This window comes from Mustelus asterias, unplaced genomic scaffold, assembly GCF_964213995.1.
Source record: "Mustelus asterias unplaced genomic scaffold, sMusAst1.hap1.1 HAP1_SCAFFOLD_331, whole genome shotgun sequence".
Taxonomy (NCBI): Eukaryota; Metazoa; Chordata; class Chondrichthyes; order Carcharhiniformes; family Triakidae; genus Mustelus; species Mustelus asterias.
The window spans coordinates 127550-144656 of record NW_027590293.1 but is presented as its reverse complement, the minus strand read 5'-3'; the positions used below and the strand labels follow the sequence as shown (position 1 = coordinate 144656).

The 17107-nt window shown below is 45.9% G+C and overlaps 2 protein-coding genes and 1 pseudogene across 3 annotated transcripts in view; all 3 read left to right on the top strand.

The window, feature by feature from the left end:
• Positions 1-17107, top strand: part of LOC144486394 (uncharacterized) — a 159061-nt gene that overhangs the window by 83862 nt on the left and 58092 nt on the right. The window contains 1 exon segment of the mRNA XM_078204430.1: positions 12560-12564. Coding sequence (XP_078060556.1) covers positions 12560-12564 — 5 coding nt within the window.
• On the top strand, positions 47-2704 carry LOC144486389 (uncharacterized). Its single transcript, XM_078204426.1, has 3 exons — positions 47-67; positions 117-518; positions 1823-2704. The coding sequence occupies exons 1-3, from the start codon at positions 47-49 to the stop codon at positions 2702-2704; spliced, it is 1305 nt and encodes a 434-aa protein (XP_078060552.1).
• Positions 12886-15812, top strand: LOC144486388 (uncharacterized; annotated as a pseudogene). Its single transcript, XR_013496256.1, has 2 exons — positions 12886-12982; positions 15119-15812. The product of XR_013496256.1 is annotated as an uncharacterized LOC144486388 (transcript).

Here is a 17107-nt window from a genome sequence, read left to right as displayed (position 1 = left end):
AGAGACCATTCACCTGTTCTGATTGTGGTACCAGATTTACTCAGTTATGTCATCTGCAGACACACCAGCAAATTCACACTGCGGAGAGACCGTTTACCTGTCCTGTGTGTGGGAAGGGATTCACTGACTTATCCAGCCTGCGGATACACCAGCGAGTACATTCCGGGGAGAGGCCATTCAACTGTCCTGTGTGTGGGAAAGGATTCACTTGGTTATCCAGCATGCGCAGACACAGAGTCACTCACAGCAATGAGAGACCCTATAAATGCTCTGAATGTGGGAGCGACTTCAAAAGCTCTCAGGTTCTGATGTCCCACCAGCGCATTCACACTGAGGAGAGACCGTTCAGTTGCTCTCACTGCGCAAAGAGATTTAGAATGTCATCCTATCTGCGGATACACCAGCGAGTTCACACTGGGGAGAAACAATTCACTTGCTCTGCCTGTGGAAAGGGATTCACTCAGTTAACCAATCTGCAGAGACACCAGCGAGTTCATACTGGGGAGAGGCCATTCACCTGCACCGTGTGTGGGAACGGGTTCACTCAGTCATCCCACCTGCAGACACACCAGCGAGTTCACAAGTGATCACAGGCGTTGAATTCTGCTGTTATTGCTGCTGTTAATCACATCCAGGACTGGGCTCATTGGCAGGCTCTTTAACAGAAAGTGAGTCCCTCTAAGGTAATTGACAAAGGAGCCAGAGGGGGAGATTAGATTTTATTTTTGACTCAGCGATGTTAGAAAATGGGGTTCAGGGAGTCAATTAACCCTTTCTCCCCTTTTCCCAAACTCTGAAATGATTGCCAGTGATAACCCTTATTGGTGACAGTGGTTAGATTTTATTCAGTATCAATAAGAGCTGACACAGGCTAATGTCTGAGCAGTCGTATCAAAGTGCAGCAGCATTACCATTACACTCTGGGTAGAAGCAGCATCTCCACGGAAATGCTCCATGCTCTGCCCCAGATGCCATGGCACCAGTCAATGCAATATGTAAAACCTCGACTAATCTCTGTGCTCGGGGAATCCCTTCTTATACTTTTTTACATCACAAAGTCTATGGAGACTGATTTAACCCGATCATTGCCGAGCCAACATTTGAACGGACCAATTACAAAACCAAATGGTGCAAAGGGACAAGAGGGACATGAGTCCCTGGAAGGTGTTGAAGATAATTTTCTGCAGCAGTGTGTTTCTGCTCCAATGAGAGGGCAGGCACTGCTGGACCTGGTTCTGGGGAATGAGTTGGCCCAAGTGGATCAAATATCAGTGGGAGAGCATTGAGGGGAGAGTGACCATTGTATCATAAGGTTCAGGTTGGCCATGGAAAAGGACAAGGAACGATCCAGAACGGGGATCATTAATCGAGGGAAAGCCTCACCTTCAATAGGATGAGAATGGATCTGAGTCGAGTGAGTTGGAATCAAATGTTGGCAGAAAAGCTGATGGCTGAACAATGGGTCACCTTTAAGGAAAATCTATTGCGGGCGATGTCAGGGTATATTCCCTTAAAGGGGAAGGTTGGAGAACTAAATCCAGGGAACCAAATCGTCAAACCTGGAGAGTCACAAGGCCGTCCATACCCTGAAGATATGGTGGAAATGTGGGGATTGTAGGAAAGGATTCCATGCCCCCTGTGAACTGGAAACCCATCGACCCAGGCACAGCAGAAAGAGGCGTCCATCTGCTCTGTGTGTGGGAAGGGATTCATTGATTCATCCACTCTGCAGCGACACCAGCGAGTTCACACTGGGGAGAGGCCATTCACCTGCTCTGTGTGGGGGAAGGGATTCATTGATTCATCCACTCTGCAGCGACACCAGCGAGTTCACACTGGGGAGAGGCCATTCACCTGCTCTGTGTGGGGGAAGGGATTCATTGATTCATCCACTCTGCAGCGACACCAGCGAGTTCACACTGGGGAGAGGCCATTCACCTGCTCTGTGTGGGGGAAGGGATTCATTGATTCATCCACTCTGCAGCGACACCAGCGAGTTCACACTGGGGAGAGGCCATTCATCTGCTCTGTGTGTGGGAAGGGATTCATTGATTCATCCACTCTGCAGCGACACCAGCGAGTTCACACTGGGGAGAGGCCATTCACCTGCTCTGTGTGGGGGAAGGGATTCATTGATTCATCCACTCTGCAGCGACACCAGCGAGTTCACACTGGGGAGAGGCCATTCACCTGCTCTGTGTGTGGGAAGGGATTCATTGATTCATCCACTCTGCAGCGACACCAGCGAGTTCACACTGGGGAGAGGCCATTCATCTGCTCTGTGTGTGGGAAGGGATTCATTGATTCATCCACTCTGCAGCGACACCAGCGAGTTCACACTGGGGAGAGGCCATTCATCTGCTCTGTGTGTGGGAAGGGATTCATTGATTCATCCACTCTGCAGCGACACCAGCGAGTTCACACTGGGGAGAGGCCATTCATCTGCTCTGTGTGTGGGAAGGGATTCATTGATTCATCCACTCTGCAGTCACACCAGCGAGTTCACACTGGGGAGAGGCCATTCATCTGCTCTGTGTGTGGGAAGGGATTCATTGATTCATCCACTCTGCAGCGACACCAGCGAGTTCACACTGGGGAGAGGCCATTCACCTGCTCTGTGTGGGGGAAGGGATTCATTGATTCATCCACCCTGCAGTCACACCAGCGAGTTCACACTGGGGAGAGGCCACTCACCTGCTCTTGAGTGTGGGACGAGATTCAGTAATTCCTCCAATCTGCTGATATACCAGCAAGTTCACACTGGGGAGAGGCCGTTCACTTGTTCTGAGTGCGGGAAGGGACTCAATGACTCATCAACCCTGCAGATACACCAGCGCATTCACACGGGAGAGAGGCCATTCCCCTACTCTGAGTGTAGGAAGGGATTCACTCAGTTATCCAATCTGCTGAGACACCAGCGCACTCACACCAATGAGAAAACATTTAAATGCTCTGATTGTGGGAGTTGCTTCAGAAACTCTGCCAACCTGAAGATCCACCAGTGCATTCATACTGGGGAGAGACCGTTCTGCTGCTCTCACTGCACAAGGAGGTTTCGAACATCATCCAAGCGACTGAGCCAATGGCGAGTTCACACTGGGGAGAGGCCTTTCACCCACCCTGTGTGTGAACATATAGAACAGTCCAGCACAGAACAGGCCTTTGGGCCCACGATGTTGTGCCGAGCTTTATCCGAAACCAAGATCAAGCTATCCCACTCCCTATCATCCTGGTGTGCTCCATGTGCCTATCTAATAACCACTTAAATGTTCCTAAAGTGTCTGACTCCACTATCACTGCAGGCAGTCCATTCCACACCCCAACCACTCTCTGCGTAAAGAACCTACCTCTGATATCCTTCCTGTATCTCCCACCACGAACCCTATAGTTATGCCCCCTTGTAATAGCTCCATCCACCCGAGGAAATAGTCTTTGAATGTTCACTCTATCTATCCCCTTCATCATTTTATACACCTCTATTAAGTCTCCCCCTCAGCCTCTTCCGCTCCAGAGAGAACAGCCCCACCTCCCTCAACCTTTCCTCATAAGACCTACCCTCCAAACCAGGCAGCATCCTGGTAAATTTCCTCTGCACTCTTTCCAGCGCTTCCACATCCTTCTTATAGTGAGCTGACCAGAACTGCACACAATATTCCAAATGTGGTCTCACCAAGGTCCGTGCGGCATAACCCCATGGCTCTTAAACTCCAACCCCCTGTTAATAAAAGCTAATGTGTGGATGGGATTCACTTGGTCATTGGAGCTGCTGGGACACCAGAGCAGTCACACTGATTGGAGCCTTTCTTGATGCTCTGACTGTGGGTGTTAATTGTATCGATTAAGGTGAACTACATGGAGGTTATTGATTGGATCTATAAAGGGACAGTTAGTGACGGTGCCTGGAGTTAGGAGGTATACACCTGTAATGTTTCACTCTGTGAATAAATCTACACCAAATAAAGATTGACTCCACCCTAAGGCTGTCAGGATTATCACAGTCATTGCAGCGCAGGTTTCTTTCCTCAACTCCAGTAGATGTTCCGACAGTTTCAGGATCCACTTCTTGTTGGGAAGCAGCATCTCAGTAAGTTTCCCTTTGGATCATCGATTATCCTCACCCGCTCTGTCGCGGGGTAATTTGAAATGGCCAATTATGTTTTAACTTAAACAATGTAAAACTCACAAGGCAGGTATCTCTGTATAAAGATGTAACATTTATTTTAAAACAAACAAACAAACAAGCAGCTGCCCGGAGACCAACAAAGGGTTAAGTAGCTCCAGAGCGGCAAAAACCACTCCGATGGTTCTGACGTACAATCAAAAACAGATCAATAGATTTTCTTATCAATAATTCCTGCCTTATATTAGCTTAAAATCAATTACATTTAGTATACACACATCAATATAAATCTCTATCAAGTACCCCAGCCAACCACATTCTGCCAGTCAGCATAATGATATCTCGTTATCCATTCAATGCCAGATACTAACACCCATCTTGGCTGAACTCATCCCTATTGCTAAGTAACTATAACCGCTCATCATAGAGGTCAAAGTGAATGTTCCCACCAGCTCATTGCCAAACTGAATAGACACGTGTTCCTGCGTCCAGGTACATATCTATTCTATGTCCAGACAATGAATATCTCTTTTCATAAAGTTTCAATGTGTGTTCCCTCATAAGAAACTTTCTGATATAAATTCTGCTAACTAAAGGCATCCCAGGCCTTTGGCTCTGAACTTTTAGCTCATACCATCATCCTTTGCAGCATCTTTGCTTTTGGGTGATGTGAGCAATACTTAGAACATTTTCAAAATACATTTCAAAATATCAGCATATGTTTTCAAATTGTAATTGTTTAATCTTCTTACTGCATACACATAGGTATAGTCTATTCCCCTGTGAGCTATCAACTAGTTTCTTGGATCGAGTGGACGTGGAGAGGATGTTTCCAAGAGTGGGAGCGACTAGAACTCGAGGGCACAATCTCAGAGTGAAGGGACATTCTTTTAAAACTAAGATGAGAAGGAATTTCTTCAGTCAGAGAGTGGTGAATCTGTGGAATTCATTGCCACATAGGGCTGTGGAGGCCGGGTCATTGAGTGTCTTTAAGACAGAGATAGATAGGTTCTTGATCAATAAGGAGATCAAGGGTTACAGGGAGAAGGTAGGAGAATGGGGATGAGAATCATATCAGCCATGATTGAATGGTGGAGCAGACTCGATGGGGAAACGGCCTATTTCTGCTCCTATATCTTATGGTCTTATTTAACTCTTTATTACTATTCTGTCTGAAAATCTTATTAGCTGGTTAGGAATCCCCCCCTCTACCCGCTCCCTGTGAGGAGGCCGGATGTGGATTATTACCAAAAGTCTGATTGTCATTGGGGGATCTGGTGGGTGGAAGCAGAACCTGGAGTTGGGCAGTGGGTGTTACCGTACTGGTATTGAGGCTCCTGGGTGGTCACACTGTGTTCCCCTTCTCCATGGGATGCCACCTGCGTGGGTTCATGGTGGGCACTGGAAATTTCCAGCGTACAGTTTAGTGTGGTGTTACATCCCCCTCCCTACAGGGTGTGGGCAGACAACATTCCTCCCTTTCTCCCGACACCCCACAAACAAGATTCCCGGAGAGAGGGATCCACTCTGAGTTATAGTCAGTACATTTAATCAGTGCAGTAGATTGTGTGGACATAAAAGATTCTCCAGCTCTCCATTCACCTGGATCCACCTTGTGGATAAATGTTATGAAGTATTATTTCTCCCGAGCCTTCAATTGTCCCAATCCAAAATTCCTTTAAGCTTTGGTCCATCTTCATTGTCTTAAAGTCCGTTTGTCTATGGAGGTCTGTGTCAGTGCCTTGATCATTTCAAAATGTTTTCTTACTCTTCAGGCCATGTTAACCATTGCACGCCGTGTATTCTGAGGGAGTCTGCATCAGTGTCCTGTACACCCTGTCCGACTGGTAACTACTGTGAGGAGGCTGAGGGACCACTCCCACCTCTTTCCTGTGCTATTTCTCATCTCTACCCAGTCTGATCCTTCGTGTTGCTATTTCAAGCTAAGGACATCTCTCACGACTGTACTAATATCATCCTTCATTAACAGAGCTACCCCACCTCCTTTTCTCAGCTCCCTATCTTTTCAAAGTGTCAAATACTCTGCAATATTTAGTTCCCAGCCTTGGTCAGTCTGTAACCATTGTTAGGATACCAGGCCGGAACTCCAAGTTATATTAGGAAGCCAGACGAGACACCAACATTTATCTCTTTGGGAAAAATGTGAGGAGAGGAGATTTTGCTCCAGGAGTGATGAGAAAATAGGGATTTTTTAATACTAAAATAAACTTTATTCACAACTGTTTAAATACAACACTAACGTAAATAATTAACAGCTGAACAATACTTAAAATGAAAGGAAACAATTTAATTTCTAACTTAGCAACATCCATTCAGAGGTTCAAATCCCACTTTAAATACAGTTAACAAGCACAGATCATACAGTCTTCGAGGTTTACAGCATGGAAACAGTGTCTTCTGCTCAACCTGTCCATGGCGCCCTTATTTTTTTAACCACCAAGCTAGTCCTAATTTCCCACGTTTGGCCCATATCCCCCTATACCCATCTTACGCATGTAACTGTCTACAACATTTTTTGAAAGACAACATTGTGCCCGCCTCTACTACTACCTCTGGCAGCTTGTTCCAGACACTCACCACCCTCTGTGTGAAAAAATTGCCCCTCTGGACCCTTTTTATCTCCCCTCCCACCTTAAACCTATGCCCTCTAGTTTTAGACTCCCCTGCCTTTGGGAAAAGATGTTGACTGTCTAGCTGATCCATGCCCCTCATTATTTTATAGACTTCCATAAGATCACCGCTCAGCCTCCTACGCCCCAGAGAAAAAAGTCCCAGTCTATCCAACCTCTCCTTATAACTCAAACTACCAAGTCCTGGTAGCATCCTAGTAAATCTTTTCTGCACTCTTTCTAGTTTAATAATATCCTATCTATAATAGGTTGATCTGAACTGTACACAGCATTCAAAGTGTGGTCTTACCCAATGTCTTCTACAACTTCAGTAAGATGTCCCAACTCCTGGACTTAATGTTCTGACCAATGAAACCAAGCATTCCAAATACCTTCTTCACTACCCTGTCCACCTGTGACTCCACTTTCAAGGAGCTATGAACCTGTACCTCTAGATCTCTTTGTTCCATAACTCTCCCCAATGCCCTACCGTTAACTGAGTAAGCCCTGCCCTGGTTTGATCACCTCACATTTATCTAAATTAAACTCCATCTGCCATTCATCAGCCCACTGGCCCATTTGATCAAGATCCCATTGCAATCCTAGAAACCTTCTTCACTGTCCATTATGCTACCATAATACTGGCTACAATACATGCCGAAAATCTAGGAGCTTTCAGAGAGAAAGGGAGTTTCAGAACAGCTTCCAGAAGTTCGCGTCTTCAACCAGAACTCCAGCTAAACTCCAAACCTCGCCTCACTCCTCCCATTAACCCCATCATCACAAGACCCAGCATTCCTAAACCCACATTCCAATCCTTTTAGCAAAACCCCAGGGCACCTCCTTTTAACATACACAAGTCCATTGAGATAAACAACTGCATGGCTGAAATGAGTAATTATCCTGCTGGTGGTCCCCTGAGAAGCATTCTTCCGCGAAATAGCACTGCTTGTAGAATAAACCAGAAGTTTTAAACATTCTCCCAGAATAGATTAAAAGAAAATATATGTCAGTATATATTGAACACATTCATTGCCCACCCCTGAAAAACAATGAACCAACAATATGAATACTCACAGAATACTGCAAGACTTGGACAGAGCAGACATGGGGAAGATGTTTCCATTAGTAAGAAAGACTAGGAACCGAGGGCACAGCCTCAGAATAAAGGGACAACCCTTTAGGACCAAGATGAGGAAGAATTTCTTCAGCCAGAGGGTGGTGAATCGATGGAATTCATTGCCATAGATGGCTGTGGAGGCCAGGTCATTGACTGGATTTAAGACGGAGATAGATAGTTCTTGATTGGTAAGGGGATCAAAGGTTACAGGGAAAAGGTGGGAGAATGGGGTTCAGATACTTATCAGCCATGATTGAATGGTGAACAGTCCTGATGGGCCAAATGGCCTAATTCTGCTCATATATCTTATGGTATAAAACTTGGCCGCGTTTGTGAAGAATGATTGAAGACAAATTGCTCGACACCCAGGTCTGTTCCAATCATCAAATGGTGTTTATTTTACAGCGGGCGGGGAGCAAGTCGCTGGTCTCACCTTGCAACCTCTACCCTGAACATAGAAAATCACACATTCTTATTCATTTACTGCAGCCCATCCCAGATGATTACAAACTAATCACAATATGAATCGATTAGAGACATATCCAATCAAGCTAACAATTAGGCATCATGTGGCTGTGTGATCAGCTCATGGACAGCTCTGCACCATCTCATCATGTGGACCAGACACCTTATAACAACTGACCTTGTGACATCACAATGACTCACTATACTCAGGACTTTCTGATCTCCACCACATCCCAGCCTATTCCGTTAGCAGTCGGTTACTCAGTGCAGCTGCCTGTGTGCTGATAAGAGGGGCCCTGCTGAGCAGCTTTAATGGTCCGTGATTGCAGAAACTGAGCAGTCACAGGAATGTGGTCAAGATAGTCCAGTCCCACAATGCCTCACATTCAATCCGCAGTCCTTCAATTATAACAGAATATGTGGCTGTATGTAGCTGCCTCGGCCATGGTCAACCCCAACACTGCCTTCCTGAACTGTTACAATGCCTGAGGTGTAAGTACATCCACAGTGCTGTTAGGGAGGGATTTCCAGCTACAAATCCAGACTTTAACTGAACTGTCGGTGGATACCAGATTGATATATTCCATTCAACCACACCCAAGGTGAGTTATTCCAATTCCTTTATTGTCCAGGACAATATATTCACAATATCTTTAAAACAGAAATTAAACATTCCCATTTGATTTCAGGCAGTAACATATTCTGTTAGTTTGTTCTTTATTGTCAATGTGAGACTGGGGTTGTTCCCCTTGGAGCAAAGGAGGTTGAGGGGAGATTTTATAGAGGTGGACAAGATTCTGACAGGTTTAGATAAGGTGGACAAAGAAAAGCTGTTCCCATTAGCTGATGGGACAAGGACGAGGGGGACACAGATTTAAGGTTTGGGTCAGAGATGCAGAGTGGGGGGGGGGGGGGGGGGGGGGTGGATGTGAGGAAGAATATTTTGATGGAGTGAATGGTAATGATCTGGAACTCGCTGTCTACGAGGTTGGAGGAAGTGGAGACAATAAACAATTACAAAGGAAATTGGATGGGCATTTGGGAGGTTTCAAACAGAAATGCTGACTAAATATCTCTGAACTTCCTAACACCCTGTCACTCTGTGATCCTTGTGAAATTTGAAACCAGGTATTCGCAACAAGACTCAAAGAGCATCAGCCCACTGGAGGCAAAGTCATGAGACCGGCCAGTCCAGCAGAAAGAAACCCTCCGACCCTCCCCATTGACCAACTGTGAGAATGAACAAAATGCAGTCCTGGATGTAACTGAGAGCAGAAACAATAACAGCAGAATCCAACCCCTGGAATCACTCATGAACTTGTTGGTGTCTCAGCAGCAAGAATGAAACTCTGAATCCCTTCCCACACTGAGAGCAGGTAAATGGCCTCTCCCCAGTGTGAACTCGCTGGTGTCTCCACCAGCTGGATGACCGAGTAAATCCCTTCCCACACTGAGAGCAGATGAATGGTTTCTCTCCAGTGTGAATTCGCTGGTGTGTCTGCAGATCGGATAACTGAGTGAATCCCTTCCCACACAGGGAGCAGGTGAATGGCCTCTCCCCAGTGTGAACTCGCTGGTGCCTCCGCAGGTTGGATGACTCACTAAATCCCTCCCCACACACAGAGCAGATGAATGGCTTCTCCCCAGTGTGACCTCGTTGGTGTCTCTGCAGGTTGGATGACTGAGTGAATCCCTCCCCACACTGATAGCAGATGAATGGCCTCTCCCCAGTGTGAATGCGCTGGTGTGTCTGCAGAGTAGATAACTGAGTGAATCCCTTCCCACACTGAGAGCAGGTGAACGGTCTCTCCCCAGTGTGAACTCGCCGGTGTCTCTGCAGGCTGGATGACAGAGTGAATCCCTTCCCACACTGAGAGCAGATGAATGGCCTCTCCCCAGTGTGGCTGCGCCGATGAGCATCCAGCAGAGATGGGGATCTGTAACTCTTCCCACAATCCGCACATTTCCATGGTTTCTCCATGGTACAGGTGTCCTTGCCTCTGTCTTGTTTGGACAATCAGTTAAAGCCTCGTCCACACACAATATGAGTATAGTCTCTCCCCGCTGTGAATGGTGTGATATTTATTCAGGCGGTGTAACTGGTTAAAGCCTTTTAGTCAGTGCACTGGAACACTCTCACTCGAGTGTGGCAGTGTGTTGCTGCTTTTCCAGTCACACATACATTTGAAATCTATTCAAATCGACAGATCAGACAATTATTTCTCATGCTAGATTCAAAGGCCAATGATATTCAGATCCCAAGGAACATGACTCTGTCGGATCTAGACGTGATGTTTGAGATTTCGGTCTGTGATTCCTCTTTCAATATCCTGCAAAATGAGTTTGCAAAAGTCATCAGTGTCAGTACAGGATAGAAATTCAGAACAGACAATTCTAGTTTCTATGGAACATTCTTTCCTCTCTCATTCCCCAAAAGCTGTCAATCTCCATCCCACACACTCTCCCTCCATTCTCACTCTGCTGTATCTAATATTCACCCTCCCAATTCTCCTGAAGGTGCTGATTGAGGCAGATTGACAGATCCATGCTCACTGCTTCCTGTCCTGGACACAGAGACCATAACAAATAGGAGCTGCAGTCGGCCATTTGGCCCATCGAGCCTTTTCAACTATTCAATGAGATAATTCGTTTATCTACCTCAGCATCATTCTCCCCACACTAAACCCATATCCATTGATACTTTCAATATCTAGAAACCAATCAATCTCTCCCCTGAAAATACTTGATGACTGAGGCTGCACTGTCCTCAACAGTTGAGAATTCCAAAGCTTCACCACATCCTTGAGTGAAGAAATCCCCCCACATCTGAGCTTTTGCTCCATCTTCTTGTCTGTTCCCCATAACCATTAATGCCCGTCAGTGAAAAATCAGTCCAACTCATCCTCGAATATATTCAATGATCCTCAGCCTCCACTGGTCCCTGTGGAAGACAAATCCAAAAGACTTACAACCCTCTGAGGGAAGAAATGTCTGGAAATATATAATGTAGCTACAGTTCCATATTACAAGTCTATGGATTCTATTTAAAAATGAAACTGGATGGGCACTTGAAGGAAACAAACTTTCAGGAGAATGGGGATACAGAGTGGGAATGGGACTGGAACGTTATCCAGAATGTCGGCATGGACTCAAGTTACCGAATGGACTCCTTCTGTGCTGTAATGACTCGATGACTGGAAATGTATAAGATAGCTACAGCATTATATTACAAGACAAGAAATAACAGTAAATGCACTTTTTTACAGAAACATAAATAATATATCTAATCTGTACCATATAACAACACTCGGCATATCTCTGTCCTGTATCAATTTACTGTCCCCTTAAATGTCAGCCATCTCCTGGGGAAAGATGCCCTTTAATTGTGAACATTAGGAAAGAGACCATCCTTTTAGCCAGACAAATAAATGTGTCAAACTGAGGGAGCAAAGAATGTTTACCAGGCTGATTCAGGGAATCGCGGGACTGATATATGAGGAGAGACTGACGAGGTTAGGATTGTTTTCGTTGGAGTTCAGATGAATGAGGGGGGATCTCACAGAGACTTATAAAATTCTAACAGGTCGAGACAGGATAGATGCAGGGAGGATGTTTCTGATGGTGGAGGAGTCCAGAACCAAGGGTCACAGTCTGAGGATTCAGGGTAGACCATTTAGGACGGAGGTGAGGAGACATTGCTTCACCCAAAGAGTGGTGAGCCTCTGGAATTCATGACCGCAGGAAGAAATTGATGCCAAAACATTGAATGTATTCAAAAGCAGCTAGATATAGCACTTGGGGTGAATGGGATCAAAGGTTATGGGGAGAAAGCAGGATTAGACTATTGAGTTGGATGATCATCCATGATCTTAATGAATGGCAGAGCAGGCTCGAAGGGCCAAATGGCCTCCTCCTGCTCCTATCTTCTATGTTTCTCTTAAATTTCTTTAAGAGAGAGAGAGTCCTGGGCCAACCTTTCCTGAGTCTGCACTCTCCCTGGATTCACTTCCTTTCCCTTCAGTTGTTGCAAGTCTCCAATTTCCCCCAGAAAGAGAAAAGAAAGTGTTTTACTCACAGATGTTGGCCTCTTTTTGGTTGCAACAGGAGGAAGTTTGAGTCTGTCTGAAGCCCAATCTTCATTCACACAAAGCCCGCGCTCTGATTGGCTGGAGGACCAGGGTCCTTCCGGTCCTCCAAGTCTTCCCATTGGCCGGAGCTGGTGAGCGGAAGTGAATCAGATGTGCGCATGTGCGGGTTTTGGGGGAATGCGCGGGTTTTGGGGGAATGCGCATGTGCGGGTGTGGGGCGGGGCCCGGGACAAAGCCGGCGCACTGACCATTGTCTGTCCGGGTCTTCCAGCCTTTCCCATTGGACAACAGCTCAGCGCGGTTGGAGGGCAAAGTCCCGCCCACCCCACGTGGTTCTCCGCCCTTCATTGTCTGTCTGCGGGGGATTGACCAATGGGAACTCTGGAGGACCGGACGTACTCGCGTCCTCCAGCCAATCAGCGCTTCCCCATTGTCTGAATGCGGAAGTGGACAATGAGCTTGTTCAGCTGCTCATTCCTGCCCAGCAAAGCTGCTGCTCTCTCTCTGAATGAAGATTGAGCTTCAGACAGGCTCAAACTTCCTCCTGTCTTCAACATCTGTGAGTAAAACACTTTCTTTTCTCACCCTTTCCATTTTGTTTCTCATTCTGGGAGAAATTGTTGACTTGCAGCAACTGATCACGAGAAATAGAAGCAGGAGCGGCCACCAGGCCCTTGAAGCCTGTCCCGCTATTCAATCCGATCATGGCTGACTTATACCGGTTTCAACTCCTTTTCTGTGCCATTTCCCCATAGCCCTGTATTCCCCGATCTATCAAATATTTATCCACCTCCACTTTAAATACTTCTAACGATCCAGCCTCCACCACCCTTTGGGGCAGAGAATTCCAGAGCTTCATCATCCTCTGTGAGAAGAAATTTCTGCACACCTCAGTTTTAAATGACTGACCCTTTATTTTGTTTGAGACTCTCCCACTCGTGAAAATATCTCACCATCTACCCTGTCAAGCCCCCTCAGGATCTTATATGTTTCAATAACTCCTTTGTCTTCAAAACCTCAAGGAACACAGACCTTGACAATTTACTCCCTCTTGATAGGACAACCCTCCTCTCCCAGGAATTAGCCTGGTGAATTTCCTTTGGACTGTGTCCAATATCACTATATCCTTGTTTAGGTAAGGGGATCAAAACTGTATGCATTATCCCAGATGAGGTATCACCAACACACTATACAGTTGCAACAAAACCTCCCTGTTTTTAAACTCAAACCCCTTTGCAATAAAAGCCAAAATGCCATTTTCCTTCTTACCTTGTGTGAACCTGCCTGCTAGCTTTTTGTGATTCATGCACAAGAACACCAAGATCCCTCTGTACTTCACTCACCGGCAGCCTCTCTCCATTTAGGTAATCTCCCTGTTGATTCCTCCTACTGAAATACATGACCTCACACTTCCCCACTTTAAACTCCATTTGCCAGGTTTTGAAGACAGAGGGGTGACTTTATTGCATCTTCCCCAATGCTCGACTCATCTTTCCCAGCCCCTATCCCTGTAGCCCAACATTTTTACCCCATTAATCCACCTAATCTACATCTATTGGGACACGAAGGGGCAATTTAGCATGGCCAATCATGGAAATCATAGAAACCATAGAAACTCTACAGTACAGAAAGAGGCCATTCGGCTCATCGAGTCTGCACCAACCACAATCCCACCCAGGCCCTACCCTCATATCCCCACATATTTTACCCGCTAGTCCCTCTAATCTACGCATCCCAGGACACTAAGGGGCAATTTTAGCACGGCCAATCAACCTAACCCGCACATCTTTGGACTGTGGGAAGAACCTGGAGAACTCAGAAATCCACACAGACATGGAGAGAATGCGCATACTCCACACAGACTGTCACCCAAGGCCGGGATTGAACCCGGGTCCCTGGCACTGTGAAGCAGCAGTGCTAACCACTGTGGCGCCCTTTTTAAATAAACTACAAGTACAGATTTCTCTCGATCTACCCTCCTTCTCACATCCTCAAACAATTCAAGCAAATTTGTCAAACATAATTTATCTTTCATAGAACCATGTTGATGAGGTTTGATTATATTCAGCTTTCCTAAATGATTAGCTATTTGCTCTTTGATTATTGACTCCAGCGTCTTGCCAATAATAGATATTAAATTAACTGGCCTATAGTTCCCTGCCTTCTGCCTTTCTCCCTTTTTGACCAAGGGAGTCACATTGGCTGATTGCCAATCTTCTGATACTCTCCCGGAATCGAGCAAGTTATGAAAAATTTCAACAAAATTCTCCACTATCTCTTCAGCAACCACCATTAAAAGCCTAGCGTGCAGTTCATTGGGTCCTGGTGACTTGTCTGCCCTTCACCACTGAAGGGAAAGGAAGTGAGTCCAGTCTGTACATTCCACACATTGTTAGTCCAGTCAGATAGACATATATCTGTCTGGCCGCCTGCATGGAGATTTCCAGCTCTCTGTGTCCAGGACAGGAAGCAGTGAGCATGGATCTGTCAATCTGCCTCAATCAGCACCTTCAGGAGAATTGGGAGGGTGAATATTAGATACAGCAGAGTGAGAATGGAGGGAGAGTGTGTGGGATGGAGATTGACAGCTTTTGGGGAATGAGAGAGAAAAGAATGTTCCACAGAAACTTGAATTGTCTGTTCTGAATTTCTATCCTGTACTGACACTGATGACTTTTGTAAATTCCTTTTACAGAATATCAGAAGGTGAGAATTTACAGACAGAAATCTCAAACCAAATGTCACATCAACATCTGACAGAGTCACTCAATTCATTGGGACCTGAATATCACTGACCTTTGAATCTAGAAGGAGAAATATTTTTCTGTTCTGTCAGCTTCTGAAGATTTTAAGTATCTGTGTGACTGGAAAAGCACCAAGACACACTCACACCTGAGTAAGAGTGCTCCAGTGCACTGAGTGTGGAAAGAGCTTTAACCAGTAACACAGCTTGAAAATACATCGCAGCATTCACAGCGGGGAGAGATTGTACCCATGGTCTGTGTAAGATTTAACTGATTGTTTAAACTACAGAGTCACAAGGACCCGAACCATGGGGAAACTGTGGAAATGTGGGGACTGTGGGAAGGGATACATGTGCCCATCTCGGCTGGAAATTCATCGACGCAGTCACACTGGGGAGAGGCCATTCACCTGCTCTCAGTGTGGGAAGGGATTCAGTCAGTCATCCACCCTGCAGACACACCAGCGAGTTCACACTGGGAAGAGGCCATTCACCTGCCCTGTGTGAGAAGGGATTCACTAACTCATCCAGCCTGCAGACACACCAGCGAGTTCACACTGGGGAGAGAGCATTCACCTGCTCTGTGTGTGGGAAGGGATTCAGAGTTTCATCCCAGCTGCTGAGACACCAGCAAATTCACGAGTGATTCCAGGGGTTGGATTCTGCTGTTATTGTTTCTGCTCTCAATTACATCCAGGACTGCATTTTGTTCATTCTCACAGTTGGTCAATGCGGAGGGGTGAGGGTTTCTGCGGGACTGGCCGGTCTCACGATTTTGCCTCCAGTGGCTGGTGTGAGGAAGTTCAGAGATATTTAGTCAGCATTTCTGTTTGAAACCCCCCCAAATGCCCATCCAATTTCCTTTGTAATTGTTTATTGTCTCCACTTCCTCCACCCTTGTAGGCAGCGAGTTCCAGGTCATTACCATTCACAGCATCAAAATATTCTTCCTCACATTGCCCCCTCCCCTCCCCCCATCCCATCCCACATATCTGAACCAAAATCTGCACCCTCCTCGTCCTTGTCCCATCAGCTAATGGGAACAGCTTTTCTTTGTCCACCTTATCTAAACCTGTCAGAATCTTGCCCACCTCTATCAAATCTCCCCTCAACCTCCTTTGCTCCAAGGGGAACAACCTCAGCCAGACATTGACAATAAAGAACAAACTAACAGAATATGTTAATACCTGAAATTAAATGGGAATGTTTAATTTCTGTTTTAAAGATATTGTGAATATATTGTCCTGGACAATAAAGAAATTGCAATAACTCACCTTGGGTGTGGTTGAATGGAATATATCAATCTGGTATCCACCAACAGTTAGTGAAAGCCTGGAATGTGTAGCTGGAAATCCCTCCCTAACAGCACTGTGGGTGTGCCTACACCTCAGGCATTGTAGCAGTTCAGGAAGGCAGTGTTGGGGTTGACCATGGCCGAGGCAGCTACATACAGCCACATATTCTGTTATAATTGAAGGATTGAATGTGAGGCATTATGGGACTGGACTATCTTGACCATATTCCTGTGACTGCTCAGTTTCTGCAATCACGGACCATTAAAGCTGCTTAGCAGGGCCCCGACACAGGACCTGGTGAGAATATTTACTCCGAATGAGTTAGAATTAAACTTATTCCAGGACTGGCTGGTGTTCAGCGGCTGAGATACTTGAATCTGTAAAAAGGGGGTCTGACCAATCAACAAACGATGATAGGTAGTTGGTTCAGAGCGTTCTCAGGCATTATTTGAATTATTTTATCATATATTTATGACCTGATAGTCGGTGAAGTGACGGTATACTCCAAGTAGCACTGGACTGAAAAGCGGACCTCAGAGTAGATTCTAATGGTTATAATCTTACCCAAGCATAGCCAGTGAAAAACCTGAGTTCGAGTGGGGACCGGACAGGTCTCTTACCTGCCATTTGGAAACTAAATCTAAGA

Bases quoted from the DNA above. Each gene is read 5' to 3' on its own strand.
- LOC144486389 (XM_078204426.1), top strand. From the start codon at position 47: ATGTCATCTGCAGACACACCA. The intron at 68-116 runs GCAAATTCACAC...GTGTGTGGGAAG, and splicing joins TGTCATCTGCAGACACACCA to GGATTCACTGACTTATCCAG. The intron at 519-1,822 runs TGCACCGTGTGT...CTGCAGCGACAC, and splicing joins CTGGGGAGAGGCCATTCACC to CAGCGAGTTCACACTGGGGA.